This window comes from Pistacia vera, unplaced genomic scaffold (genome assembly GCF_008641045.1).
Source record: "Pistacia vera cultivar Batoury unplaced genomic scaffold, PisVer_v2 Contig222, whole genome shotgun sequence".
NCBI classification, from domain to species: Eukaryota; Viridiplantae; Streptophyta; class Magnoliopsida; order Sapindales; family Anacardiaceae; genus Pistacia; species Pistacia vera.
In genome coordinates, this window is record NW_022196027.1 from 886,148 (window position 1) to 913,757 (window position 27,610).

General features: G+C 36.1%; 2 protein-coding genes across 2 annotated transcripts; one reads left to right on the plus strand and one right to left on the minus strand.

Annotated features, from left to right (window-relative positions):
- Positions 1-1,795: 1,795 nt before the first annotated feature.
- LOC116130515 (vacuole membrane protein KMS1) lies at positions 1,796-8,084 on the plus strand. The gene is made up of 8 exons (XM_031416249.1): positions 1,796-2,128; positions 2,729-2,940; positions 3,321-3,399; positions 5,090-5,377; positions 5,998-6,155; positions 7,023-7,139; positions 7,441-7,614; positions 7,786-8,084. The coding sequence occupies exons 1-8, from the start codon at positions 2,071-2,073 to the stop codon at positions 7,939-7,941; spliced, it is 1,242 nt and encodes a 413-aa protein (XP_031272109.1). The 5' UTR covers positions 1,796-2,070; the 3' UTR covers positions 7,942-8,084.
- Positions 8,085-16,350: 8,266 nt separating this feature from the next.
- On the minus strand, positions 16,351-24,773 carry LOC116130505 (protein TIME FOR COFFEE). Its single transcript, XM_031416240.1, has 18 exons — positions 24,515-24,773; positions 23,879-24,412; positions 23,580-23,755; positions 23,173-23,482; positions 22,659-23,076; positions 22,512-22,572; positions 22,334-22,405; positions 21,987-22,257; positions 21,813-21,879; positions 21,662-21,731; positions 21,202-21,573; positions 20,533-21,081; positions 20,391-20,462; positions 20,044-20,314; positions 19,870-19,936; positions 19,719-19,788; positions 19,259-19,630; positions 16,351-19,138 (listed from the first exon to the last, which is right to left on the minus strand). The coding sequence occupies exons 1-18, from the start codon at positions 24,612-24,614 to the stop codon at positions 16,697-16,699; spliced, it is 6,294 nt and encodes a 2,097-aa protein (XP_031272100.1). The 5' UTR covers positions 24,615-24,773; the 3' UTR covers positions 16,351-16,696.
- Between the last annotated feature and the right edge of the window lie 2,837 nt (positions 24,774-27,610).

Consider the following 27,610-nt stretch of genomic DNA (forward strand, 5'->3'; position numbering starts at 1 on the left):
AATAAAATCAGATGGAAGTGTGTTTTTGTGCCTGGACCCATACACGTCACATGCCTATATTCGTAATCTCCGTTGTTATATTAAATTATAAACCACATTAAAATTTAATTTTTGTCACTATTGCATGTGACCTTTCTTTTTAAATCAAACATTTTCTCCCCACACTTTAACCTCATCAAACTACACTCAATATGACAGTTGGGCGGTTCTATTTTTATATATAATTATATAAACATAAATGTATTTATGAAACACAAAATTCACATCAGCCATATTTAACAATTTAGTTTTATTTTTTAAATAATTAAAAAATAAACATGCTTTTGCTTTTGCTTCTGCTTCTTGTTTGGTGGCTATTGCCTATTGTACTATTGTTTTAGACATCCGCAATTCTTTGCCGTACATGCTGATCTATAATCAGAAATATGTTGGTATTTATGTTGACTAACAAGTTATTAATAGTTTAAGCTGACTATATTTTTGGATTATATTTAAAATTAAAATTAAATGTATTGAATTATTTGCAGCCCATATATCACGTTGACGCGGAATTTGGCTTTCCTAATCAATAGCATTCATTATTCACTCGTTTTTCTAGTTGTCCAATTATTAAGAAACCAAAATTTAAGTCAAATGTAATTTAGTTTAGAAATCAATTCATCAAAATGAATACAATTACACTAATGGAAATAGTCATAAAAATAAAAAATAATTTAAGTAAAAAAGAATAAAATGAGTCTTGGAATTAATCAAACAAGGCATTTTCCCCAAAGATCCATCCAATTAATACAATACTGCACAAGAAAACATAGTGTCGGAATTTTGTTAAACTATGAATTGAAAATGGAGTAAATATAATCCTGAGATGATAGTTTGACGGTTAAGAATGTCTGTTCCTTTTGTTGATTTCTGGGTTTAAACTTTGGGACCACTTATCACAAATTTAATTTGTAACTTATTTAGAATATTAAATTTGTAGGGTGTTCAATTTATCTAAAAAGACTATAAGAGTTGTACCTAATTCATATTATTTCCCAAAAATTAAAAATTAAAAATAAATAAATAACTACTGTAATAAATATTAGGGGATATTCTTTCAGACATAACATATGATCCCATGGCTGGGACAAACGTATAAAATTTCCTCATTTATAGTTGGGTGGATAAGAATACAAGTTTGCTTCAAATTCGATGTGAAAAGGAAGACAATGCCTTGATGGATACTGTTGGAACTTACTCCAGATTTTTGTTGGTGTTGTATTATATCCTATTAATATATATATTTTCTTAATTATGATTTTTTTTAGATTAATTACCATAACTCCATAAGTCAAATGGCACATACACTTATATCTACATAAGAATTTCTTGAATTTTATTGAATTCTAAAAATTATTGTATTCATTTATGTCCATTTATTCTAGTTTTTTTTTTTTTTTTTTTTAACTCATGAAAGTATTTTACTTTAAATGGTAAATTAAAATAATTATATTGATTATAATACTCTCAATATAAAAAAAATGAAAAGAGCCTTTCGAAATTAATGTGTACATGATTTGATTTATAGATATAATATCATCGGAGAATTAAAAGAGTTGAGACAGAAAATAAATAAAAAAATTCTGTCACCAATTTATTTCCTTATATGATTCAAGTACTGTCCACTCTCGAGTCGAAAAAGAAAAAATCAGGATCAGCTAGGGCTAAAAGACAAGGGGTAATAAAGTAATTAAGTTCTTCTTCCTATTTTAAATTATTTAATATTTAAGAAGAATAGTAACGTGGTGGTGTAGCTGCTGTGAAAGAGGAGAGAAATGAAATTATAAAAAGGTAAATCAATAAGAAAAAAGAGATTATATCGCAAACTCTCTCAAACATCACTTTCTTTCTCTCCGTTTATTCGCTCCTTTTTTAGATCTGCGGTTTTCTCCCTTTTTGAAATTCCCCCATTCAATTTCTCTTTTTCCTTTTACATTCTTATCGATCTTTGCTTCTAGTTACCTAATTTTTTGGAACAAAAGATTTCTAATTTATTTTTTTAAAAACATTTAATTTAAATATGTATATGTAATGGGGTCTGGCGAAGGAGCGACTTCGTCTTCACAAGATATGGACATGTCGATCTCAGGCAAGTTATTCATTTCCTCCCTTTTTTTTCGAATTTCTTATTGATTTTGTATTATCTGTTTACAATATATAATTATTGTATTTAGTATAAGAAGTTTGATGACCTATGATGTAACTTAGGTGTGAAATTATTACGTCTTAGATATTTGGATCTGTTTTTTTCTCATTTTATTTATCTGTTGTACTTGGTTTATTTAGAGTTTTAGATATGGATTGGTGATAAAAGTGTTTGGTTTGAATTTGAATACCAAAAAAGCGTTGAATAAATGAACAGTTATAAACACAGGCGTTTGCGTAGAGGAGAAGAGGATAAGTTTAGAGCTGTGTTAATATTGACGGTCGATGGGACTTTGCCCTTTCTGTATACGTGTGGGGTGTTGCTAAAGTGTTAGTTTGTTACGTTTGCTTTATCTCTGTTTCTTCGGGTTGGTAAAGGATCATTCATATGTGCGGTTTTTTGTTTTCTGATTGAAGGTTTGGGGACAATGTATTGCAGTTATTCATTGACCTTTGTATCCGTTTGTAGTGATTTTTGAAAAAGAGATTGATTTTTTGTTGTCATCTTTTGGCTGATTTTTTTTTCTCTATTCTTGGTTTCTAGATCTCCATGAGCAGCATCAACAGGAGTTAGAAAACCTGACACTAACAACTCAACCCTTTAAAACGTTTAAGTATTTCATTTTGGCTGTTGTTCAGTATCTTAAGCGATCAATATTGTATCTGTTGGCAAAAGGAGGATGGCTTATGCTTCTAAGTACTGTGGTTGTAGCTGTTGGAGTGTTGCTTGTGACAGTTGATGGCTCTCATGAGAAGGTATTATGTTTTCTTTGTTATAGTTTTCAAAGAGACATTTTTCCCCTATTGTTGTAGATATGATGTTTTGATTGTTTGCCATTGTTCCATTTTATCATGATATACTATAACCTTTCCTGCAAGGCCTTCAAAGATGTATTGTTATGCGAAAATGAATTAACATGATATATTCACTAAGTTGTGTGACTTTTTGTCATTAGGTTATGCTGGTTAGTCTTAACTGTTTTTAATTGTCATAAGTTTATATCTTGTTACTATCCATGATGCAGATAATGTGTTTTCTGCAAACTTTTGTTTGAATTGTTTGCAATATTTAATGTTATTAACATTTATTGTTTTGATGCTGACCTCACTAACCTCGCAATGACATCATTTTACAGCATCTTGAGGAACTTTCTGAATATTTCCGGTTTGGATTGTGGTGGATTGCCCTAGGTGTTGCGTCTTCAATTGGTCTTGGTAAGAAACTACTTCCACTTTGAAGAAATATGTTCATAAGATTATAGGATTTGGGTGAAATGCTAGGTATAGAAAGGTTCTTGGTTGGGTTATTCATGTGACAGGGATATGTAGTTACGGTGCCTCTTTTCCTAACTACCTTCTTTTTCGTGGAAGTATATTCTATAAGAATATGGGTTAGCCCTAGTTGTTGCGTCTTCAATTGGTCTTTGTAAGAAACTACTTTCACTTAGCAGAAAAATGTTTATAAGATTATAGGATTTGGGTGAAATGCTAGGAATAGAAATGTTCTTGGTCGGGCTATTCACCTGACACAGATATGTAGTTATGGTGCCTGTTGTCCTAACTACCTTTTATTCACGGAAGTATATTCTACAAGATTGTGGATTCAGTTATGCTACACTTATAATTACTATTACTACTATATCCCAAGTGATGTTGCAATTGATTAAAAATATTTACATTATTTATCACTTCATCCTATTATTTACGATGCTGACAAATCAATAATACCTTTTTTTTTATGCTAACCATGGAAGCGTAGTAGTTATAGGATTTGGGGTGAGGAATTGAGAATTGAAAGGCTCTTGTAGGGTAAGAAGAAGCAGGTCCAATTTTTTAAGGCACCTATATGGTTTAAGCTTCAGAATTAGGATCCAGCATCTTTGGTGGAAGGTCAAGAATCAGACGACTTTTATGCTTGTGTATTTATTAATATTAGGCTTGTTGATGCACACACATTGGTATAGGGTGGTTTTAGGTATAGGGTGATTTGGACTATCCCTTTTACTAAGAGCACGTCGTCTAAATAAGCAATCAAATTTTAACATCTTTCAGAGAATTGCTGTGTGATTCTCCTAGGGAGGTGGCTGCGTAAAAGTTGACTAATAATCATGTCCTAGATGCTTCTATCAAGCCTGTTTTACTACTGTGAAATTAAATATAGTGATCAGAGATGTCAGTTAATGCACATGTCACAACTTACGTAAATCCTTATCAAAGCATGATTTACTCACATAAATCATCCTTTCCCTTTTTGTTATAATAAACTAATGCTGCATGGTTGTTTTGGATAGATACTGTATGCTTTGAAGATTATTAACTTCGCATTCTGCATGAATTTTGAGCTATTTGTGTGCCTACTGATCTAAGATATTCTGTCCGTAATGAACTTTGGTTAAAAGAATCTTATCTATTATTTGTTTTTGCTACTCTGATTGAATACCTGCGCTCCAACTAGGTTTTTCATATTGTTCCGGTAGCATCTTGATTGATGTACCTCGAGCTGATCTGCTTAGTATATATAGCCCTGAAATTGATGCAGTAGAATAAGGTGCTAAATATAGTTTTGCAGTCTATACGAATTAACTAGTAAATAGAACTCCCAAATCCTTGGGAGAATCTCAATTTTACAAGAAAGAATGTGGAATCCGTGATAAAGTAACACCTTAAGGGAGTTTTAATATTTATTGACTAAAACTTCTGGTGAACACCATTGATAATACAGTCTATTAATAGAAGATAAATTATATCCTACTCAGACTAGTTTATTTAATTAAATTATAAAATAAATGACTAAACCTACTTAAGTAAAACGTTATGGTCTTCATTTCCTTGTTAAAGTATCTGCTTTCTACAAAGCTGTAAAATATTTTTCTTTTTATTTATTTAATTTTTTTGTTAATTCCAGGTTCTGGTTTGCACACCTTTGTCCTTTATTTGGGCCCGCATATTGCGCTGTTCACAATAAAAGCAATGAAATGTGGTCGGGTTGACTTAAAAAGTGCTCCATATGATACAATACAGTTAAAAAGAGGCCCATCATGGCTTCTTAAGGATTGCAATGAATTTGGATCCCCATTATACGGGTCACAGGTTCCCCTTAGTAGCATATTGCCGCAGGTCCAGATTGAAGCTGTTCTGTGGGGCATTGGTACTGCACTTGGGGAGCTTCCTCCTTATTTTATCTCAAGGGCAGGTATGATCACCAAATTCTATGTTGATATTTTCATATGTAACTTTGATTTGACACTGAAATATCATAGAAGAGTTGGCAGAAAGCCAATAAGGACTAAGTTGGGAAGTATTAAAATGCTATTAAAATATTCCTGCCAACAAGTTTGCTTTTATATTTTATTATAATTTATTTATTTGGGGGGAATGGTTGTTAATTATGTGGTCTTTTGATTGGAGAGTATGCTTTTTTTTTTTCTTGGAATTGTATCCTGTGATTTGCCCAAGTGGGTACTTTGTTGACATTTGCCTTAGCTCTTTGCTCATGAATTTCTTGTTGTTATATAGTACTGCTCTGGATAATTTTGCTATGATTTTGGAAATCCATGAGAAGGTAGAATAGACTCACTTGGATACGCACTGTTGCTGGTCCATTTCATGCAACCTTTGTTCCACTTTGCAACTTTAATTCTTTGGATAATATTATTTAAGAAACATAGACTTGCTACTCCATTTTGATTTCCTGTGGCATCAATGGTTGAAGTTGTTAGTTTTCACCTTTGAGGATAAAGTAGGAGTGAGACTATATTCTAATTATTCATATTTTTCTTACAACATAACTTTTTTCTTTTCCAATTTATACAGCACGTATATCAGGTAGCAGATTGGATGCCATGGACGAATTGGATGATTCCCCAACAGAAAATGAAGGATTTTTCGCTGCTCAATTAAGAAAAGTCAAACGCTGGTTCTTCACACACTCTCAACACTTAAACTTCTTCACGATCTTAGTGCTTGCTTCAGTTAGTGGTTCTTTGTCTTCTTCTTCTTCTCTCTCTCTCTCTCTCTCTCTCTCTCTCTCTCTCTCTCTCTCTCTCTCTCTATGTCTATGTCTATGTATATATGAGAGTAATTCTCATGTCCAATCATCTGGAATTAACAGTTCAACCAGACCTTTAAGTTTTAGCCACTGAGTAAAACACTTTCTTTTTAGAGATACTAAAGAAGCCATGTGCTGTTAGTGTTGAAGGTAATGCGTTTCATTACAAAAGACTGCCTATCATTGAATTCTCTTAAAAAAGAAAAAATAATAAAACATTATTATTAATCAATACAAACAACCAGTGCTGAGACTTCGTATTTTCGGTCCCATCTCCATGGGGTTTTAAAGACTTTTTCACTCTGTCTTCTCCATTCTTTAGCCAAGTCTCTGTTTTAAATTTTGAGAGTTATATTACAGCCTCCTGTATTTAGCCTTTTCAAACCTTCAAGTTAACATCCAATATGATGCTCTTTCTTCATTATAGGGTTCTCTTTTATATATATATATAAGGTAGGATGAAAGAAGGATGCTAGAGTAAACCAAAAGTAAATTTTTAGTATACTTATTTCCAAAACATGTGAATTGTGATTAATCTACTCTTAGCAGCTTTTCAAATGCTGATTTTCTGAATAAAAGCATCAAACAGTTTCTTTTTATTTTACTTTTTCGAAGCTTGACTTAAAAGCAGACAATCCAATTTTTACGCTTTCGGTGGTGTCTCTAGAACAATGAGTTGAATAGGTTTCTGAGTATTAAAAGCAAAGAGAAAACCTTGATGTGTGAGTACTTCAGTATTAGTTTCAACTGTATGCAATTTGCAACTTAAGACAAAGGGTTTATTTTGTAGGTGCCAAATCCGCTCTTTGACCTTGCTGGCATCATGTGCGGACAATTTGGGATTCCATTTTGGAAGTTTTTTTTTGCTACATTGATTGGAAAGGCAATTATTAAAACTCACATACAGGTTAGCAATGTCTCCATTCTCAATACTCTTCATGTCTTGGACTGGTTTAGGTTGAGACCAAGTTTGGATTCTTTTAATCCATTTATTCTTGTTTTTAATTGTGCTACTGTTATATTTTCTCACGTTAGTTCTTATTGGTGTTGCACATGTTTGGCCTATGTGAATAAGTTTTAAGTGATTTTACTAGAATAAACTAAAATGGAAAATGGAAAGTTCTATACCCCTTTAAATTGGAATCTAAATACCTAGTTTAATCTTGTAGCTCTGACATTTGGCTTTTTGTTTTTTTCCTTTTCTGCAGACGGTTTTTATCATTTCTGTTTGTAATAACCAACTGCTGGACTGGCTCGAGAATGAGTTGATTTGGGTACTCAGCTTTGTGCCTGGTCTTGCTCCTGTCTTACCCAACCTCATTGCTAAAATACATACCATCAAAGCAAAGTATCTTAAACCTCAGGCCTCTTCGAGTACCCAGGTACTCCCCGAATCCATAAAAGCATTTGTCTAAATTTTTGCATGGTTTTGACAGTAGAGAGCCCCATTTTAGAAACACAGGCTTCTAATTTTCTGGACGGCGTTCCAATATAGACTATTGGCATAGTTACACTTGTGTTCATATATTTAATGTTTCTTAAATCCTTTCCAGGTGAACACATGGGATTTCTCATTTGCTTCAGTTTGGAATACTCTTGTGTGGCTTATGCTGATGAACTTCTTTGTGAAGATTGTGAATGCAACTGCTCAGAGATATCTGAAGAAAAAACAGGATAGAGAGCTAGCAGCATTAACTAACAATTCATAAGCGTTAACTCAATCGAATTAGGAGTGTTATCAAGTGGCTTGATATACAATTGTTCTCTCTTTTTCTTTTCTTATAAGTAGGTAAGGAGGATAATGTGATGGCTCCGACATCGCTCACAATTGTTCGCCCCTAAAAATCAGAATTTGCTTTGTATAGAAATAGGAACACGATTGAGGCTAAAGTCACAGATTTAATTATTCTGTGTCAGTGGAGAAGCACGGTCTAGTTAGGCTATTTTTTTTCTCATTGGAAAAGTACTGGTGAAATTAGAACACTATTGTCCTATTATTCTTTGCAATGCAAAGACAAATTATTAGCCAATCTCACTCCATTCAACATGTAAGGTTTCATATTTTAAACTTCTCCTTCTCATTTTCTGATTCCAGTGATTAATAACCAACCAGGGTGAAACTCAGCGAGTGCTCGTTTCTGGTTGACCGGTTTAACGGTTTGATTGGTGGGTCAAACCGATGTCAAAGGTTTGAAATCTAACAAAAACACCCTGAAAATCACATATAAGTTCCTGTAAGTTTAAAATATTGTAAAAACCCAAACACCACCGTCAGTGTTGACAACCCACGGCAAATAGGGCCTGTTTTTGGTGACAACAACACTCCCCTTCAGGCCTTCACTATGAGAACACTCTTCAGTCTTTGATCAAAACCTATCTTACCCGTCTTTCGTGCCTTACCATCGTTGGCAAAACACTGTTGTTGTTGCGATTTATTTTTGCGATTTTCAATCGATTCACTCACTCGAAATCACCTTCGTGCACCACTTTCCACTTATTGGCCCTTCCTCTTCAAAACCCCCAACATCTCAGCCTTTAATGTTTGTCAATCGTCATCTAATTTCTAGGGTTTTTAATGAATAGTAAAATTGGTAACCTGATCCCGATTGAATCGGTCAATGAACGGATCGGTTTTAAAACACGTATGATCTTTTCTAATAGCATATTCAAGGTTATGACAACTAGTGACAAAAATCTTGATAATGTTCATGGATTGTGGATGCATAATGGGCATCTTCCTTTTATGATTTATTAGATTTCAATCTCACCACCCAACATTTTTATGGTGAGATTAAAAGAATTGTCAATTACTAATACTTTGGAACTTTAATTATAATTAACTAAATTAATTGAATATTAGAAACTGCCCAGTCAGCACCCATGGGGCTTAGATTGTGGTTTGATTCTAATCTTTATCTCTATCAAACTGGGTGGTTGATTTGCTAGATGCAAAATAAGTTTCTGGCCCAAATAACTAATTAATTAATATATTAACTGAAAGAATCGTGTAAATACCCCACATGCAATTATTAAATAAAAATCTTAAACAATTTGGAAGTGAGAATATATAGTATCAATCTGGAATAATAAAAAAATTAAATTAATTAATTAAAGGGTTTGCTTTTACTAATATTAAATGATTCTTCTGACCATCAAACCCAATGATTATCCAAACTCTCATTTAAATAATCAATAACTGTAACCTACAAGAAATATTTGTCCCGCACTCCAAGCGTTATCAAATGATAATAAATTTAAAATAAAAAAATGTATTACTATTAATATTAATATTAATATGAGATAATGGTGGCCAGTTGCTAGGTGAATGATATGAGGGAGTTGTATTTGGTTTGATTACTTTGTCAGACGCACTTAATTATATAAATCAATTCCCATAAGTTTTTATAATTTGAGCTTAAAATAATAAAATTAAGAAAAATAACATATTATTAATGAGTTGGAGAGCAAGCATTGATACAATAAAATCACTATCATGGCTTCATGAGAATTATTTTATGATATGATGCCTGTGGCAGTGGACTAATTTTATTTGATTTAGCATTAATTAAATTAATTATGTGTAACAGTTAGTGCAGTTTCAGAGTGTAGGTATATTCTAATTAATCTAAGATTATAAAAATTATTATTAAAATATTATATTAGCTTTGTGAAGAATCTTCCAAATAGACTAATCAAATTTTATATTTTATTTATAAACAAAAGGGAAAGCCTGGGAGTGTGTAAAAGATAGATTATGCAATCAAAACTTGTTTATCCATTCATTATATATATAGTTTTGATTATAATAATTATAATTTCTTGTTTTCTTATCTTGTTGAATTATATAATAGAGGTCACAGATTTAGAATATATTTATTTTTTAGATAGAAGATCTTGAATGGACCGCATCATTATGACGTTTAAATACATTTTCTTTTGTATTTTAGTGTCGTCTGATAATCCTCTACACTTTAAATTGACAATAATTTCAGAATTCGTTGCCACCAGCAACAGCTTCATTGTTTACTATTAAAACATAAGTGCTTTACATTTAGATATGATTTGCTGACAAGCTAAATAATTAAGGAAATAAAAAAAAATATATAACATTCTGGATGATCAAGTGGTTCGTAGGAACTTTTAGTTGTATTATTCAAGAGGTCCCAAATTTGAGTCCCTCCTCGATTACTAATAGGAGTAGTTATGGGAGCTCTTACTCGGTCGTAGTTCTAAGTCTTCAGAGATTAGTTAAAGTGTGCATAAACAAATCCAGATACCCCTCATTATAAAAAAAAAAAAAAAAAAAATTATAAACAATTTTGGGATAATTATTTGATAGATAGTTTTAGAGAATTTTTATTTAAAAAAAAAAGTTGAAAAAACAAAAGTGAATTGAGGTGAGTTGTAGTATTTCGAGTTAATCCATACGAATTTCAATTAAACTCCAAAGTAAAAGAGAGGAATATCGAAAATGAAGAAGATTAAACAAATGAAAATGAATCCCTAGAAGTTACCCAATAAAAAATTAGCCATAATTTACATCTTAAAATACATAATAAAATCATGTTTTAATCATTTAAAAAGTCACCTGAGAGATGAAGAATATCTTACACATTACAAGAATACCCTTTTACAAATTACAACTACTGAAAGACAAGTATGTTCTTGTAGCCAATCAGACAAAGAAATGAAAGATGATATTTTGTGTTCTCTATCTTTCCATGTTTAAGAAGAAATACAGCCGCCCCATACTCCCGATGCCGACAAACCTAGCCTAACTGACAGGCCTGTCACGCTATCACATATCTCAATCTCAAATTATTTTTGGAAGTATTAAAAACTCTTAAATGAGAGATTTTTAATTTTTATAGACGATTTATTACAATTTTGAAAAGAAAAATTGGAGATTGTGGATCCCGCCACAGAAAATCTAGGCAAGAGATAGGGAGGATGACCCACAAAGGAATGGTGAGGCGGGCCACATTTGAATAACGCCTTCTCATTTCAGTGGATATTGTGCACGCGGGACATTGTGCAATTGCACTAAAAATTGATTTGAAAAATTACATTAAATATTAAATAATATTTGATTAATTAATTATGCATGTGCAATTGGGCTTTGTTTTACGGGTTTGTAGAGTTTTGACTTATTACAAGAGTCGCATTGTGAGGGTCCACTCTTAAATTGTTTGTTCGATATCATTTATTAATTTTAAATATTATTCAGTTATTCATATTTATGAATAGTTGTCTTAATGATAATTAAAGTTGAATTATTGTCTCATGTGTATATCAATGTTGCACACGGTTAATAAAACCCCAGTAGTTTTTACATATTTGTGTGACATGACTGTGACACAGGATAGTGACCCCACATGATTTTTATAGCTTTTTGAATATTCTTGTAGTGATAATTGACTAATGTAGAGATAGGTATTCATCTTCCTTTAACATTATTATCTATTCCAAATCCAACATAAATTTATTTTCATTTAAACCCTTCACGAAATAATAGTTCACATTATTCGTTGTTATAGATCTTTCTTGGTTATTGAAAGATGATAGAAGCCACTATAGTTTTCACATTCTTTCAGTCATTCCGTCTTTGAATTTTTCTGATTCTTAAGTCCCATCAGATATTGTATAACATAAGATAACAAATCATGGGTTGACCCAAGCCCAAGAAAACTATTCCATTCCTTTTAAGAGTCACTATCTTTCACCTCCCCGAGGTTTAATAAGATGTTAGTAACACCCTTAAGGTATGAGAGATCATCAATAACCTCCCCTTGAATTTGGAAAAATCATCATTATCTCCCTTTAATCGTGAAAATAAGTGTTCAAACTAACATGATCCGAAAGTAAAGGTAAACGACTTTTCCCATAGAAGGTTGCCCTAAAGACAATTGTACCAAAAAATTTGAAAACAATAATTACCCACCAACAATTAAGATATTTTAGACAATTTTCCACCCTACCATTAAGATTTGTTAGTAAAATCGTTTAAAGATGATAGGATTGTATTTTCCATGCAACAAAAATTGTCAAAAGAAATGGTGGCCAACGGTAGGGAAAATAGCCCAAAAAACCCAACAATCAACAAATAATTCGGCCAAGTACGATTCTAGCTTCCCCGACCTCCATTGACAAAAACCCCCAAATTCCCAAGCCTCTCTCTCCATGTCTCCGAGGGGAGATGGGAGGTTGGGTTTCAAAGAGGGGATGGTAGAGATTCGAATGGTAGATTTTCGATGTGAATATCAACAGAATCCGGCCTCAAATATGGGTAGTTACGAGGAAGAATGGTGGCCGGATTTTGGTGATTAATGGTGGCACCTTGTCGATATTAGGTGGGTTTCAGTGAGGGAGGGCCAGAAGGGTGGATGAAGGTGGTTTTGGATGGAAAAATGGTAGGAAAAGTGGCCAAAACGCCTGTGGCAATGCTTGCTAACGTGCACCACTGAGATAAAGAAGAAGATTGGAAGAGTTAGGGTTTTTTTGTTTATATATAGGGGGTAAAATGATATAATTACCCTTTGACTGTTACTTGGAATTATCAAGTTAATAGACAAAATTAACGGTTGGTGTGCAATTGTCGTTTTCAAATTTTTTGGATACGAAATTGTCTTTAGGGCAAATGTTAGGTGCGGCTAAAGATAAATGACCGATTTTATGAAATGTGAAGAGAGATAATGATGATTTCTAATACCTATAGGGTCTTCCTTTAATTATGGTAGCTTTATGAATATATTCAACTAAACATTGATGGAATTAGGGAAGTTACAATAGTGATAAACTAAAAGATAAAATTCTGTATACTTTAAAAACAAAAAAAACATTACTTTATAGTTTATAGCAAAAATTGACCTAGCATGAAACAGAAAAGCAAACTGATTTGATACAGTAAAGTAGTTGAAAATAAGACATAAATGGGCTCCATTCAGGTTTGTATAAGATTTTATATAACTAAATTAGGTAAAGTTGGGTCCTCATACTGTATGACCTTAATGAGTAGGGTTTCAGTTGAAGATTTCATACCACTTTTTTGAATTAATTAATTTTTAATTTTTTACTTTAACATTATATTTTTTTGGATAATTTATTTCATTCTAGTTTTGGTCAATTACAAGTTAAGATATGTTGGGTTATAAAGACATTGGCATCCAAGTCAGCTTGTGTTTTTATATTTTGATGAGATTGTTTTCACTTAAACTAATTAACAACATGGACCCTCACCCGTATACACCATCTTTTTAATTTACTTTCATATAATTTATTACTTACATATATTAATAAGATACGTGGTTTAGATTTGAGACGTACACTTAAATATTGGATTATGTAAGAAATTTGGTTTAACGATCTGTTGATCTATATACTTTAGTATTATCTTTTGTTAAGTATCAAATACCCCAATAATTTTCGGAAAGTGTTAAAAAGCCTTTAGAAAATATCAAAAAGACTTCTACAGATATTAAAAGGGAACCAACTAATTATAATATTTTCTTTAAATCGTTGTAACGGTTGAGACTTATTCATCTAATATAAACCTTAATTATAATAAGGGAATGAATATTGCGAAATTTGAAGCAGTTGGATTAGGGAATGGGAATGGGAATGGAAATGATAGAGTTGATGAAAGAGGAGCATGAAGAATTGAAGACAGAGAAATGTGGAGACTCTGGAAAAGGGGACAGTGGCTGAATGGGGAATGGGGAAGGGGCCCAACTCTCCATTAAGTATTTGCATCACCTAATGAGTAATGGCTGTTGCTGTTGCCGTTGCCGTTGCCCACATTTTTCCTAAGTATTTTTTTTTTATTTAATATAATTTTGCCATTTCCGTAACACTAATAATTTCCTGCTTTGATGTGCTGTCCTGACAAACAAATTATTTAAGGCTAAAAGAAAAAAACACCTATTCCTTGGATTTCAATTGAGTAATATTACATCCAGATCTATTCTCATAAACTTTTTCTCACAATCTCAATGTGATAACTTACAATTAGTCAATCGTAATTTATCAAATATGATTCATGTAAAACCTATTACGAGTTGACCAATTATGAATTAACACATCGAGATTGTGAGAAAAAATTTGTACGAAGAGGTTCATGGGTGTAACATTTTTTATTATAATTTATGCCCACATAAAAGCTACTTCTTTGAGTTGAAGTTTTTGACTTTTTTTCTTCTTTTCTTTTTACATCCACTATTATTGCTTACATTTCATAATTAAATAAATTTTAATATATGAGTTAGAATATTTTTTTTTTTAATTGATAGAATAAACTATTAGTGAGTAGAGTAACAAATATTAGAGGAACTAAGATGACTGAACTAGGGGTGATCAATTCCGGATACTCTGTATTTTTTGAAAGAACTAAAATTGATTAGTTCCCAAGATTTGGAATCGGAATCGAAATAGACCCTAAGAACTTTTGATTTCAGTTTCGGTTTTGGTTTCGGTTCCTGATTCTAGCATTATAAGAATCGGACCTGAGAATTTTTGGTTCTAATTTTCTAGAACCAGAGTTGGATGCTAATGAGGCGATTCCGATTGTACCTTTTACCCATGCTCACACTTAGTCAGGACACAAATTTTGCACGTGATAAATAGAGATGTTAACGTGAAATAAAAGTAAAAGCATAAAGAAATAAAAAATAGAAATGATTCGAAAGTGATGCTAAATAACTTATTAACAAGGAAAGATAAAGACAAAAGACGGTGTGATAACGTAATCCTTCAATATTCAAGTTGTGGCATTGTCATTTTATAATATAATTAGTTATAGGGTGATGGAGTCCTTTTATAGTCCCCTTTTTTTTAAATAAAAAGAAAAGAAAAAAGTTTTTGTCTTTGTTGATGTTGTCAAAAGAAGAACAATCAAATGAAAATCTGTAACTGAGAACCCTCCAAATATTCTGATTACAAGTCCTTATCCTATTGTTTCACTATGCTTAGATCCTGTTTCCTTTTGAAAATTATTAGACCCCAATAGAAGAAACCCATATTCCTTTTTTTTTTTTTCTTTATGCCTTCCCTTAATTTTACTATTTTCGAACATGGAATTGACGCTTGTACATTTCAGTCACCGACCAACTGAGTGTTACAATATACCATTCCTTCACATCATTTCGATATAATGTTGATTTATATGAAGAATCATTTAACTAAATTATTCACTGGAACAACTAAACCTAAAACAGTGAAGAACACACAAAACAAAGAAAAAAGGACACGTGTCACGTATGAAGGGCAGAGATGCTTAAAAAGTAATTTATACAATTAGAAGCAAGCTGACACAACACGTCACTTTACTACTTTCAAATATAGACATATATAAGAGTTGTGCAAAAACGAACCGTCTTGAGTTAGGTTAGGACACAGCTAGCTGTTCTTCAAACGGGGACCACCATAAGGGTAACTATGGAACTTAAAAGGACAACATCATGAATTTTAATATAAAAACAAATAAATAATAGATAAAGTTATGATATCTTAAAAATAGACATGAGCCACGTGTAAGATACTGACATAAAAAGAGATGCGCCCTTTTCAACAACCTACTTTTGTCAAGGAGATAGACAATTTACACACTAGTAAGTGTGGGCTCTCATGCTCATGTCCCACGCCACACTCGAGCAAGCCTCAAATTTAAAAGCATCTTCCTTTTGGTTAATTTCTTAATTCAATAAACAAATCGAATCAGAACATGGATCATTAGATTCACCAACAAACAAGGTACTGAAGATAGGGACATCAAAAGATTAAATTAAAAAAATTTTGAGGGCTAATCTTATATGTGCCAGACATATACATACATATACACCCTCACTGCATATATATGTCAAAAGATAAACTCTTTTTGTTTTTTTAACTAAACTCTATCTGGAAAATAAAAATCCCAAGATAAAGAAGAGAAGATTTCAAGAAAGAAGAAGAAGAAAAAAACAAAAGAACCTCCCATCACACCCCCCAAAAGAAGGAAAGGGAATCGTTTGTTTTATCTTTTTCCCACTTTCCCTCTTTTCCTTGTACAAAACATTTTATCAAAAAACTATTCTCCTCCATTATTCTCTAATCTTCTCCCACCATCAAACCAATCAAAATTATAATTAGGCTTCAATATCAATCTTGTCAGATTATAAACACAAGTGTACATAGCTCAATACACATTGCAAAGCACATTCCACAGAGAGCACTCCCCCCCAACTGTGTTTCAATTTCTGTTGTTGCAATCAAATCCAAATTTGGGTCTTGGATAGTGCTTCATCCTTTGATCGCATCTTCATTTCTTCTCAGACTACCAGAAGGCATGCAAATAGCAACTATTCTCCGGGAAAGAAATCCCTGTCCCCCTCAAAAGTTTGTTTCCGCAATCTATAACTCTTCTTACTAGATGCTACGTTTTTCTTTTCCCTATAAGGTGGGTTTGTAATGTAAAGGCACCAAGGGACGTTTCTACTCACCCGCGGGTTGTTTCTGCTCTGCTGGTTTCACTTGCACAGCTGTGGAAACAGCATGAACATACGGAAAACCAGGAGGAAAAGACTGATGTGGCTTCCCAGAGGCCTGTGCATTAGCAAAATTGGCAGCATGTATAAAACCCTGTGATGCTAAGGCACCACCACCTTTCATATTGGTAGCAGCAGCAACAGCCTTGGCAGGATCAGAAGTGTTGGTGTTAGAATGAGTAACTGGCGGGCACAGAGATAGCATCCCAGTTGAGGAAGTCCCTGAAGAGCCAGGCAGCTGCTGTTGGTCACGGTGGTGTCTTACTGTGAAAAACCCACTGGCTGCTGAGGCAGATGAAGTTGTACTCGCTACATGTTGAGGTTGCGCTTGCATATAAGCATTAGAGAATAACATTTGGGCTTGCTGAATTGCATGCTTTGGTATTTGCTGTTGCTGCTGCTGCTGTTGTGACATTTGAGGCTTAACTCCAGTCCCTGAAGAAGTGATATTGGGGTTTCCAAGTATTGATGGAACAGGAGATGACTTCCTGCTAGGCATAGACGGTGAATTCTTGGCCTGCTGAGATGATAATGAGGAAGCTTGGCCACTTTTGTTACCCGTGGAAGCTGCAGCATTAGTCCTTGGGCTTCCACCAGCACTAGTCTTGGAAATAGAAGAAGTTGTTGGCGAACCAACTACCATTGGAGGAGATGTGGACTGGTTATTACCAGACGGTGGCTGCCCGTGTGTTGCTGATGATGATTTGGGGTTAGCCGCAAATGATATTTGTGTGTGGCTTTGCTGGGTTCTGCCTTGCTGTTGAGGAAGGTTTTTGAGCGATGATGTGGTTGATGGAGCAAGAGATTGTGAACTAACTTGAGACGCGCTTGTCCTCCCAGAATTTTTCCACTGAGACTGTGCCGAGCTGCTGTTGTTTTGGACAAGATTTTGCGGAAAAACAGATAAAGCACCAGGGAACTTTGCAGCCATAGATGATGAAGGTTGTAGGTGGTCAGGATAAACACTTCCATTGCTTGTAGCTGTTGTTTTGCTTCGAGCCGCCGCTGCAAATTGCTGCTGCTTCTGAAGTTGAATCAGTTGCTGCTGCTGCTGCTGCTGCTGACTCCGCTGCAGTTGCTGCTGTGCAGAAGAAGCATTGACATTGCTGATAGAAGAAGGCATAACAGAAACAGAAGTACGGGCAGGTGCAGAACCATGGTTTAGACTTCGTGTTGAGCCATCAATGACTGTGTTTCCCGTCATAGAGACTGGTGCATCACTTAAATCTGGCCTAGAGAAAGCAATGGACTGCACAACAGTTGCCGGTGGCTTTCCTGCCATTGCCTTTCTTTCTTCCTCCACATTAGAAGTGTCGCTACCTCCAGCTTTCGCTTCTTCCGAAACACGGTAATTCTTTTTCTGCTGTGCTGCCTGGGCAGCAGCTATAAACTGATAGCCCTGCCTCATTGCCTCGGGTAGGTTCTGAAGAATAGCAGGATTCTGTGCAATGGTAGAAAGGTCTAGGCCAGGAGCTGTAGGTCCATTAATAGAAGCAAATGTCATTGCAAAAGTTTGAGGCGTCATAGTTTCAACTCCAGCCTTGGAACCCTGTTGTTGTAGCTGTTGCTGTGGCTTCTTTTCACCATGATTACCAGTCACACTAGTGGCACCTCCCATTGAAGCAGGAGTCATCAGAGCGAAGTTTGGTGAGTGTAAAGGCATTGCAAAATTCTGTCCATAGATACTCATATTTCCACGGGAGATTCGGCTATCAGCTGTTGACGGGCTCTCTTCACCAGTGATTTCATTCTCAAGCTGGCGAGCTTGATGAGGAACCTGTTGGTTTTGTTGTTGCTGCCGCTGCTGCAGTTGCAGTTGTTGAGGCTGGTTCTTTGGAGCAGGAAAACTTTGCAAGGTTCCATTGCCTCCACTTATGCCACTGTTATGTGGCCTTGGGTGCTGACTCTTTAAATGTTTTTGGGATGAAGATGAACCACTGGAAATGCTGGCGTTTTGATGACCTTGTTGGCTTTGGTGTGACTGAGCAGGTAGTGATTGTTGCTGCTGTTGCTGCTGCTGAAGCTGTGAATGATGTAGCATTTGAGAAGGATAAAAGGACCCATTAAAGAATGGCATACTCTGAGCTGGAGTTCCTCTGTAAGCAGGTGTTCCTCCCATATGAGCAGACATAGGAAATGGGTAAGCATTGTTCTGCAAAATTGCTAAGTACGGAGTTTGTGTCTCGCTGCTGCCCGGTATATTTTGGTAGTTGAAGCCCATTGCCGTGGCTGCAGCTCCTGCTGTTGTAGTGACACTCATTGAGGCAGAATTAGACCCACTTGATGAAGCGGCATTACCAGCAGCTGGAGGAGACTTGACAGACCCAGGCCGGACAGCAGCTGCGGCAGCAGCCTGTTGCTGGCTCAATGGGAAGATAAAAGTAGGAGCCTGATGAAATTGAAAATACCAAATGGCACCCATTTTAAAAATAATAATACTAAATAAACTCCAAAAAAAGAAAAAAAGTTTCAACAACTGGATAATACAGCTCCAAGAGAAGATTTGTACCAGCATATTACTAGGAGCTCCTGGTGGTAGAGCTTGCTGAAGCAAAACCTGCTTTCTTTGTGCTGCATCCATTAAGTTGGCATGCTGAGAACCTTTGTTGTCTTTCCCAGTCGGACCAGGAAAAATTGCCAGACCCTGCCCCTTATCTTGTGCATTGTTCACACCTTTTCCTGGAACGGTTCCATGCAATTCTGTCGGTGGCCCAACATTGAGATTGCAAGCCTTCGCCCCGTAGAGTGAAGCAGAACTGGCAGCCGCTGGCCAGAAAGGATTCATCCTTGTAAATTGCTGGAGGTAGTGTATGCTCCTAGCAATGTAGCAATGAGTTGCACACCTCTTTGGTCTGGGTTGAGAAAACAACAAATTTGGAGGCTGCAAAGAAGTAAAAATATTTATAAGAAAAAGGGCTCCAGCCGCTTAGAAAAAGTTCAAAAACAAAAAAGAAACCATTTTAACATACTTGTACGGCAGCAGAAGAGACAGCACTACCATCCATGGATACAACTCCTTGTAAAGGAGCGGCCATATATCTGCCCATAGAAATAGTCATTTCCACAGAGAAGAAAATACAAAAAAACTGAATTTAGATGAAAGAGAGTAGCAGACCGTACCCCATAGGAGGAAGTCCACCAGGCCAACTAGCCATAGGCAGTGGCAAAGGTAAAGAAGTGGATGGAGCTGGAAATATAAAAATCAAAATTAATAAACCAACAAAGAAAATTCAAGTGTAAGAAAAGTCCTCCAAGAAACTCATAGAAGAAACAGACAGAAAAGATAAATTTTACCGTTTTTCTCAGGGACTAACGGCGGTGGTTGCTGCTGCTGCTTTTGAACATGCTGTTGCAGCTTGTTGCCACTTACACTAGCAGTACCACTATCTCTATCACTCTTCTCCAAATCAAGCTGGAGATCAATGATTCTCTCCTTACCAACAACTGGCTTCTGGGATTCACTTTCTTCCGCTATTGTCTTTGCCTTCTTTTGTTCATCTTCAACAACCACATCTTTGGCAATTTTGACTACCTTCTCATCCTCCTTAACCATAGGCTTCATTTCCTGCAACAGGTACAAACCATATTAATTTCTCACAGAAACTTCAGCTAATAAGAGAGCCAGTAAGTGGGCCACTCACCGTTTGAACATCAACAGCCACAAAGTCAATCTCACCGTCCCTTTCAGGTGATGATCTCAATGGAGGAGGAGCCTGCAAGAAAAAAAAAAATTAAAATCCCGTATACCCCATATAAAATAGGTCAAAAAGGNTTCTTTGGAGCAGGAAAACTTTGCAAGGTTCCATTGCCTCCACTTATGCCACTGTTATGTGGCCTTGGGTGCTGACTCTTTAAATGTTTTTGGGATGAAGATGAACCACTGGAAATGCTGGCGTTTTGATGACCTTGTTGGCTTTGGTGTGACTGAGCAGGTAGTGATTGTTGCTGCTGTTGCTGCTGCTGAAGCTGTGAATGATGTAGCATTTGAGAAGGATAAAAGGACCCATTAAAGAATGGCATACTCTGAGCAGGAGTTCCTCTGTAAGCAGGTGTTCCTCCCATATGAGCAGACATAGGAAATGGGTAAGCATTGTTCTGCAAAATTGCTAAGTACGGAGTTTGTGTCTCGCTGCTGCCCGGTATATTTTGGTAGTTGAAGCCCATTGCCGTGGCTGCAGCTCCTGCTGTTGTAGTGACACTCATTGAGGCAGAATTAGACCCACTTGATGAAGCGGCATTACCAGCAGCTGGAGGAGACTTGACAGACCCAGGCCGGACAGCAGCTGCGGCAGCAGCCTGTTGCTGGCTCAATGGGAAGATAAAAGTAGGAGCCTGATGAAATTGAAAATACCAAATGGCACCCATTTTAAAAATAATAATACTAAATAAACTCCAAAAAAAGAAAAAAAGTTTCAACAACTGGATAATACAGCTCCAAGAGAAGATTTGTACCAGCATATTACTAGGAGCTCCTGGTGGTAGAGCTTGCTGAAGCAAAACCTGCTTTCTTTGTGCTGCATCCATTAAGTTGGCATGCTGAGAACCTTTGTTGTCTTTCCCAGTCGGACCAGGAAAAATTGCCAGACCCTGCCCCTTATCTTGTGCATTGTTCACACCTTTTCCTGGAACGGTTCCATGCAATTCTGTCGGTGGCCCAACATTGAGATTGCAAGCCTTCGCCCCGTAGAGTGAAGCAGAACTGGCAGCCGCTGGCCAGAAAGGATTCATCCTTGTAAATTGCTGGAGGTAGTGTATGCTCCTAGCAATGTAGCAATGAGTTGCACACCTCTTTGGTCTGGGTTGAGAAAACAACAAATTTGGAGGCTGCAAAGAAGTAAAAATATTTATAAGAAAAAGGGCTCCAGCCGCTTAGAAAAAGTTCAAAAACAAAAAAGAAACCATCTTGACATACTTGTACGGCAGCAGAAGAGACAGCACTACCATCCATGGATACAACTCCTTGTAAAGGAGCGGCCATATATCTGCCCATAGAAATAGTCATTTCCACAGAGAAGAAAATACAAAAAAACTGAATTTAGATGAAAGAGAGTAGCAGACCGTACCCCATAGGAGGAAGTCCACCAGGCCAACTAGCCATAGGCAGTGGCAAAGGTAAAGAAGTGGATGGAGCTGGAAATATAAAAATCAAAATTAATAAACCAACAAAGAAAATTCAAGTGTAAGAAAAGTCCTCCAATAAACTCAAAGAAGAAACAGACAGAAAAGATAAATTTTACCCTTTTTCTCAGGGACTAACGGCGGTGGTTGCTGCTGCTGCTTTTGAACATGCTGTTGCAGCTTGTTGCCACTTACACTAGCAGTACCACTATCTCTATCACTCTTCTCCAAATCAAGCTGGAGATCAATGATTCTCTCCTTACCAACAACTGGCTTCTGGGATTCACTTTCTTCCGCTATTGCCTTTGCCTTCTTTTGTTCATCTTCAACAACCACATCTTTGGCAATTTTGACTACCTTCTCATCCTCCTTTACCATAGGCTTCATTTCCTGCAACAGGTACAAACCATATTAATTTCTCACAGAAACTTAAGCTAATAAGAGAGTCAGTAAGTGGGCCACTCACCGTTTGAACATCAACAGCCACAAAGTCAATCTCACCGTCCCTTTCAGGTGATGATCTCAATGGAGGAGGAGCCTGCAAGAAAAAAAAAAATTAAAATCCCGTATACCCCATATAAAATAGGTCAAAAAGGGAAAAAAAAAAAAAAATATGATCTTGTCTTCAAAAAGAAGATCCTCACCATCAGATCTATCTGGAATTTTTCTTCTCGCTGTTTCTCAATCTCAGATGTCGTTGAGTTCCTGAAAAAATAAAACCCCTCAAATCCATCCAAAAAAATACTTGAGAACATAAAATAGAGAAGAAACAAATATTGTTTTTAACTCACGCTTTAGTAACTGTCAAATTGTCCCGACGATCACAATCTAATCTGAGACTAACAGTAGATTCCTTCTTCGGAGACAGAGGCTGACGCTGAGGCCCGTCTTTTGCCACAGCCACATCTCCTCCACTCTCTGATTCTTCAGTCAAACCCTTTGAATCCGGTAATAAAACGTTGCTCTCTGGCTTAACCGACTCAATCTTCGGCTCAGACGCCTGAGAGTTCACCAAATCGTACGAAATTGAACCATTCTCAGCTACTGCAGATCCCGAATTCTTGTCCAAATTCGGCGAACAAGTTTCGGTCTTGGCAGATTGATCCATCTCAGCCTTTGTGGTAGACGAAATGGGAACATTACGCACTGCAAACGACGAAGGATTCTCATCTTCGTATTTGACAGGTCGCGGTCTCTTCCTCTTCGGAGCTGCAAATTCAACACAAACCCAAAATTTCATCGCCGTGTCAACTTCAAAAAAAAAATTAAAAAAACCCTTTCTGAGCTAGAAAAACTCAAACTCACCAATAGCAGACATGGGAGCAGTCGAAGAGCTAGAATTTGTGGGCAAAATTGAAGAAGACTGAGGGAGTGTAGATGGAGAATTCGAGATCGGAGAAGAAACACGGGATTTAGAGTCACTTGTGGACTTATTATTATTAATCTCTTTCGAATTCGAATCCACACCCATAATTTCTTGCTTAGATGGACCCTGTGGCTGCCTCATCATCCCGTACAAAACTTCCGCGATCTCGATCTCAATCTCGTCCTGCGCCGATGATGATGACTTGTTGCTCGACGATTTTGGGGGCCTTAGTTTGGGTCCGCTAGGTTTCTGCAACGAATAAGCCAAATAACCATTAGCCAGATTCATTGTATATCATTTTCTTCAAGAACAAGAACAGAAGGAAGGCATCTGTGAAATAACCGACCATCTTCTTCCGAACTGAAAAATTGGAGGAAGAAGGCGAAGCCGGTGCGGGGGTAGCCAGCACAGTCGTAACACTTGTTCTCACAGGTGAAGATGAAGCTTGTCTATGTATTTGTTCTCCACCACCAACAACACCTCCACTTGAAGTCCAACATTCATGGGACCTTTTAGTAGAGGCTGCAGAGACAGAGAACAATATAAATAAAATTTACAAATCACAAATCCGACCAACCGGAAACAAAAATGAAATGTAAAAATCAGCAACCAAATCTAGAAGAATAATCTCTTCCACCTCTCTACCTGACCGAGCTTTTCTAGGCACCGACACACCAATCATCTCATCAGCGGCTTTCCAAGTAGACGGGGTGGTCGAGGCTGTCGTAGCCGTCGGCGCGGTTCTAAAAACTTTCGCCGGCGGTGGAAAACTTTTCCGACTGTTGTGATTATTGTTATTATGATTATGATTATTATTACTGTGGCTATTACTATTATGATTGTGATGATGATGGTGGTGATGATGATTCAACATCGACGATGATGATGTTGATGGATTGGGTGGGAGCATCCTCATAGAAGAATTTCCACCTCCACCTCCACCTCCATCGTCATCATCGTCTTCTTCATCATCATTTACACTCTCCTCTGAGCTGTCATCCCCTCCGTCATCTCTATTCGTTCCGAGCATAAATTTATCGCTTCTCCTTCTTTTGCTACTCCTACTCATTCGATCTCTCTCTCTATCACGTTCTCTGTCACGGTCGCGGTCACGATCACGGTCTTTCTTTCGATCTCTTAACCTCGCCGTTTCCTGTAACTCCAACGGACCGTCTTCTTCTGCATAAAACACATAAATTCAATCATAAAGGAAACACATCAGAATCAATAAAACAAAAAGGTTTCTGTTTGAAAATAGTTAGATCTGGTGAGAATTGAGACCTGGAGAGTCTCTGAGACTGCTACTCCTGTGTCTCCTTCTTGACAAACCATTTGAAGCCGCCAAAGTAACACCTCTTCTGGCTTCTCTGCTTCTTTCCATTTGTGTTTGGATTGGTTTTTTAGTGACAAATCAGATACGTCTTCAATACTAATCTTACCTCTCATCACCGGAAAAGTATCATAATTTACCGGAAATGGAGTTACAGTCACCAGAATTTGAATGTTTCGAGCTATCTCCGGCTAAATAACTGATTCAATATTCACAGATCTTTCCATACACAGAGGTTTACCAGTCTGAAAGATCTCAGCTTTCGCTTATCCTCTCTCTCTCTGCTCCTTTCCGCCTCTCTCTCTCTCTCTCTCTCTTTGTCCTCTTTTTGGCTCTCATCTCATCCTCTTTTCAGCTATTTCACTCCACTCACAAGCCTGCTCAACGGCCACGATTAATGGCTTTATCACATGCTTTCATCCTAACCGTTTATCTCTGGAAATCTATCGGTGGATACTTGCGAAAACCGACATGGCAAAATGGGGAGCGTTGATCGGGTGTTATTAGTAGGTTATTTAATCTTTTTCTGGACATTATCGCCACGTGTCAGGCTCTTTCTTCCCCCTCAAGCTTCCAAGTTTACTCACTAGTACCGATTTGGTATAAAATAGTTTTTAGCAATAAATTAATGAATTAAAATATTATGATTGTACTGTACTCTCCTGAATAGGAGTGAGAATACTGTTGCCCACGAATCACGATCAAGTTGAAGTTGAAGCCTTGAATTTCCCAAAGAGATGTCGTGACTGGCTTTAGCCGGTTTACCGGTTGCCAGAGACCTTGGTAAAAGCAACATGACGATCAAAAGGAATCTACATGACCGCAGGAATTATCGTTCCAACCGGTCAAATTAATTATTTCGGTTCCCACGTTTTTATTTTCTTTTTTAATTATTAGATATGAGACTGTGAGAGAGAATTAAACAATATATTTTCCAAATGGACTCACCCTGTCCCACATGAAAACAACCTATTTGGAAAATCAATGGATATGATCTCTATTTACAAGCAAAAGAACAGACACCAACCGTTAGATTTTATCTGACGTGGCGAATTCAGATTCCAAGACACAAACAAGTCCGAGTTGGCACCGAACTAAGAGGCCCGTGCATGTCGATCAGCGCGCCTAATCTAGACCGTGAGATGCATCCAATCAACGGCAATTATTTACGGAGCAGCGGGTGAAAAGAGCTGAGAGTCACGGTCACGGAACTTCCGAGAACTGTGGACCCCACGTTGGCTGCCGGTGTAGAAATTATTTCCTCGCGTTGGCCAGCCCTATTGTCACGTTCGGTGAGATGAATAGCTTTTGGTGACGTGTACCGGTCCCACAGGTAAATTAAAAAACTATATTTTAGAAACGGAACGAACCTACTCGCCCGGTCAAATTTCACCGCTCAGTTAAAACTTAAAAAGGAAATTTAGAAGGTACAAAATAAATAAATATTAAAATAAAAAACTGTAACTTATAAAATAGTTCCCGCTTTTTACTTCACGCGCTTATTTCAGAGTTCACATTACGTACGGAGTCCAGCGTGGCAATGTTATTTTCGTTTCGTGGCAGTAAAATATGACTCCACGTGTCGCAAAACTTGCTCATTGTCGCCCCGGATCTTGTTATAAGGTAAATATCTTTTTGTTAAGAAGGGAAATGATAGCTTAGCAAGGCTGTGTTGACAATGTCCTGACGTGGCAGTTAAAAGAATTTTTAAATCTCATTAATTGAGATATTTATTGTCCAGACTTGCAACATGAGTGGTTTGAAATTTGAACTCTCATATAACAATGCTGTCACTCTATTATATCCAAGCCAAAAAAAACTAATTTTTTTTAGACCAAGGTGGCCACGTCAGATTTAGGCCCCACAGTAAATGGTTGACCCACCATAATGGATCCCTTTCTCTTCGCTTTTGTCGCTTTATGAGTTCTTCATTCCCTCGCTATCGTGAAATCCCATATCGCTGCCACGTGTATATTTTTAATGCTACGAAATCATGCCAACGTGGCTGCCTTTATGACCGTATACATAACCCTAGCCGTCACCAACACTACTTTGCTAATGCTGAGACTAAGCACCCATTAATTATTGATTAATAATTAATCAAAAATATTTTACTTAATAGTGTTCTTCCAAGTTGTAAATAACAAAGAAATACACCATTATGATAATGTTTCAAGATATATTCTAAATTTTTATACAAAACATTTAGTCATATTTTTGTTTCTAATGTGTGTAGGGTCGGATTAAAATGAATCTAATGTCTCTTCTCTAAATGGATAAAATAATTAATTTGATTAGTATGAATAAGTTATGGTAAGATTAACATATCCAAACAAGAGCATCAATTTTATATGTAATTTAATATGTAAGCTGGAAATGTATTGATATGGTATGGTCACTAGTGACATTTATAGTGGGGCATCCAATTAATTGACGAGAGATTATACAAAAAGGGAAAAGAAAGAGAATTCAATGTATTATGAATAAATTATATTTACAAATACTTTAACTAGGGTATCTAATCTAGCTTAATTTATACAAATAAAGAAAGAAGGAAAGAAAGAAATAGTGGACATCTAATCGTGGCATCTGTCTACTACTACCTTCTCGTTAGACTCACCACCCATTCAATTAATTAATGAATAAGAAAGTACAACTGTTTTATTATAATATCAAATATAAAGCATGTACAGTCAAGAAACCTTATTATATACATTTTCCTATATAAAAACCCTGCTTGATTTGGGCTTGTTTGTCTAATATAAAATTCTAAAACCGAATATTATTGTAATGTTCAATAATTTATTATTTACTACCCTTTCAATGTTAATATCAAATAACCGGGTAGGTTAAATGCTTAAACGAAATCTAAGAAATGCCCATAACAGACAAGTTTCTGGCGAATTTAATGATTTAAAATATGAAATGTAATAATTCTAAAATTTATTTATTTTACCAATATATTTATAATTTATTTCACTTCAATTTTTTATTTAATAAAAAAAAGGGGCCGTGAAAAGTCCACAAAGTGGGACAAAGCGTGTGTT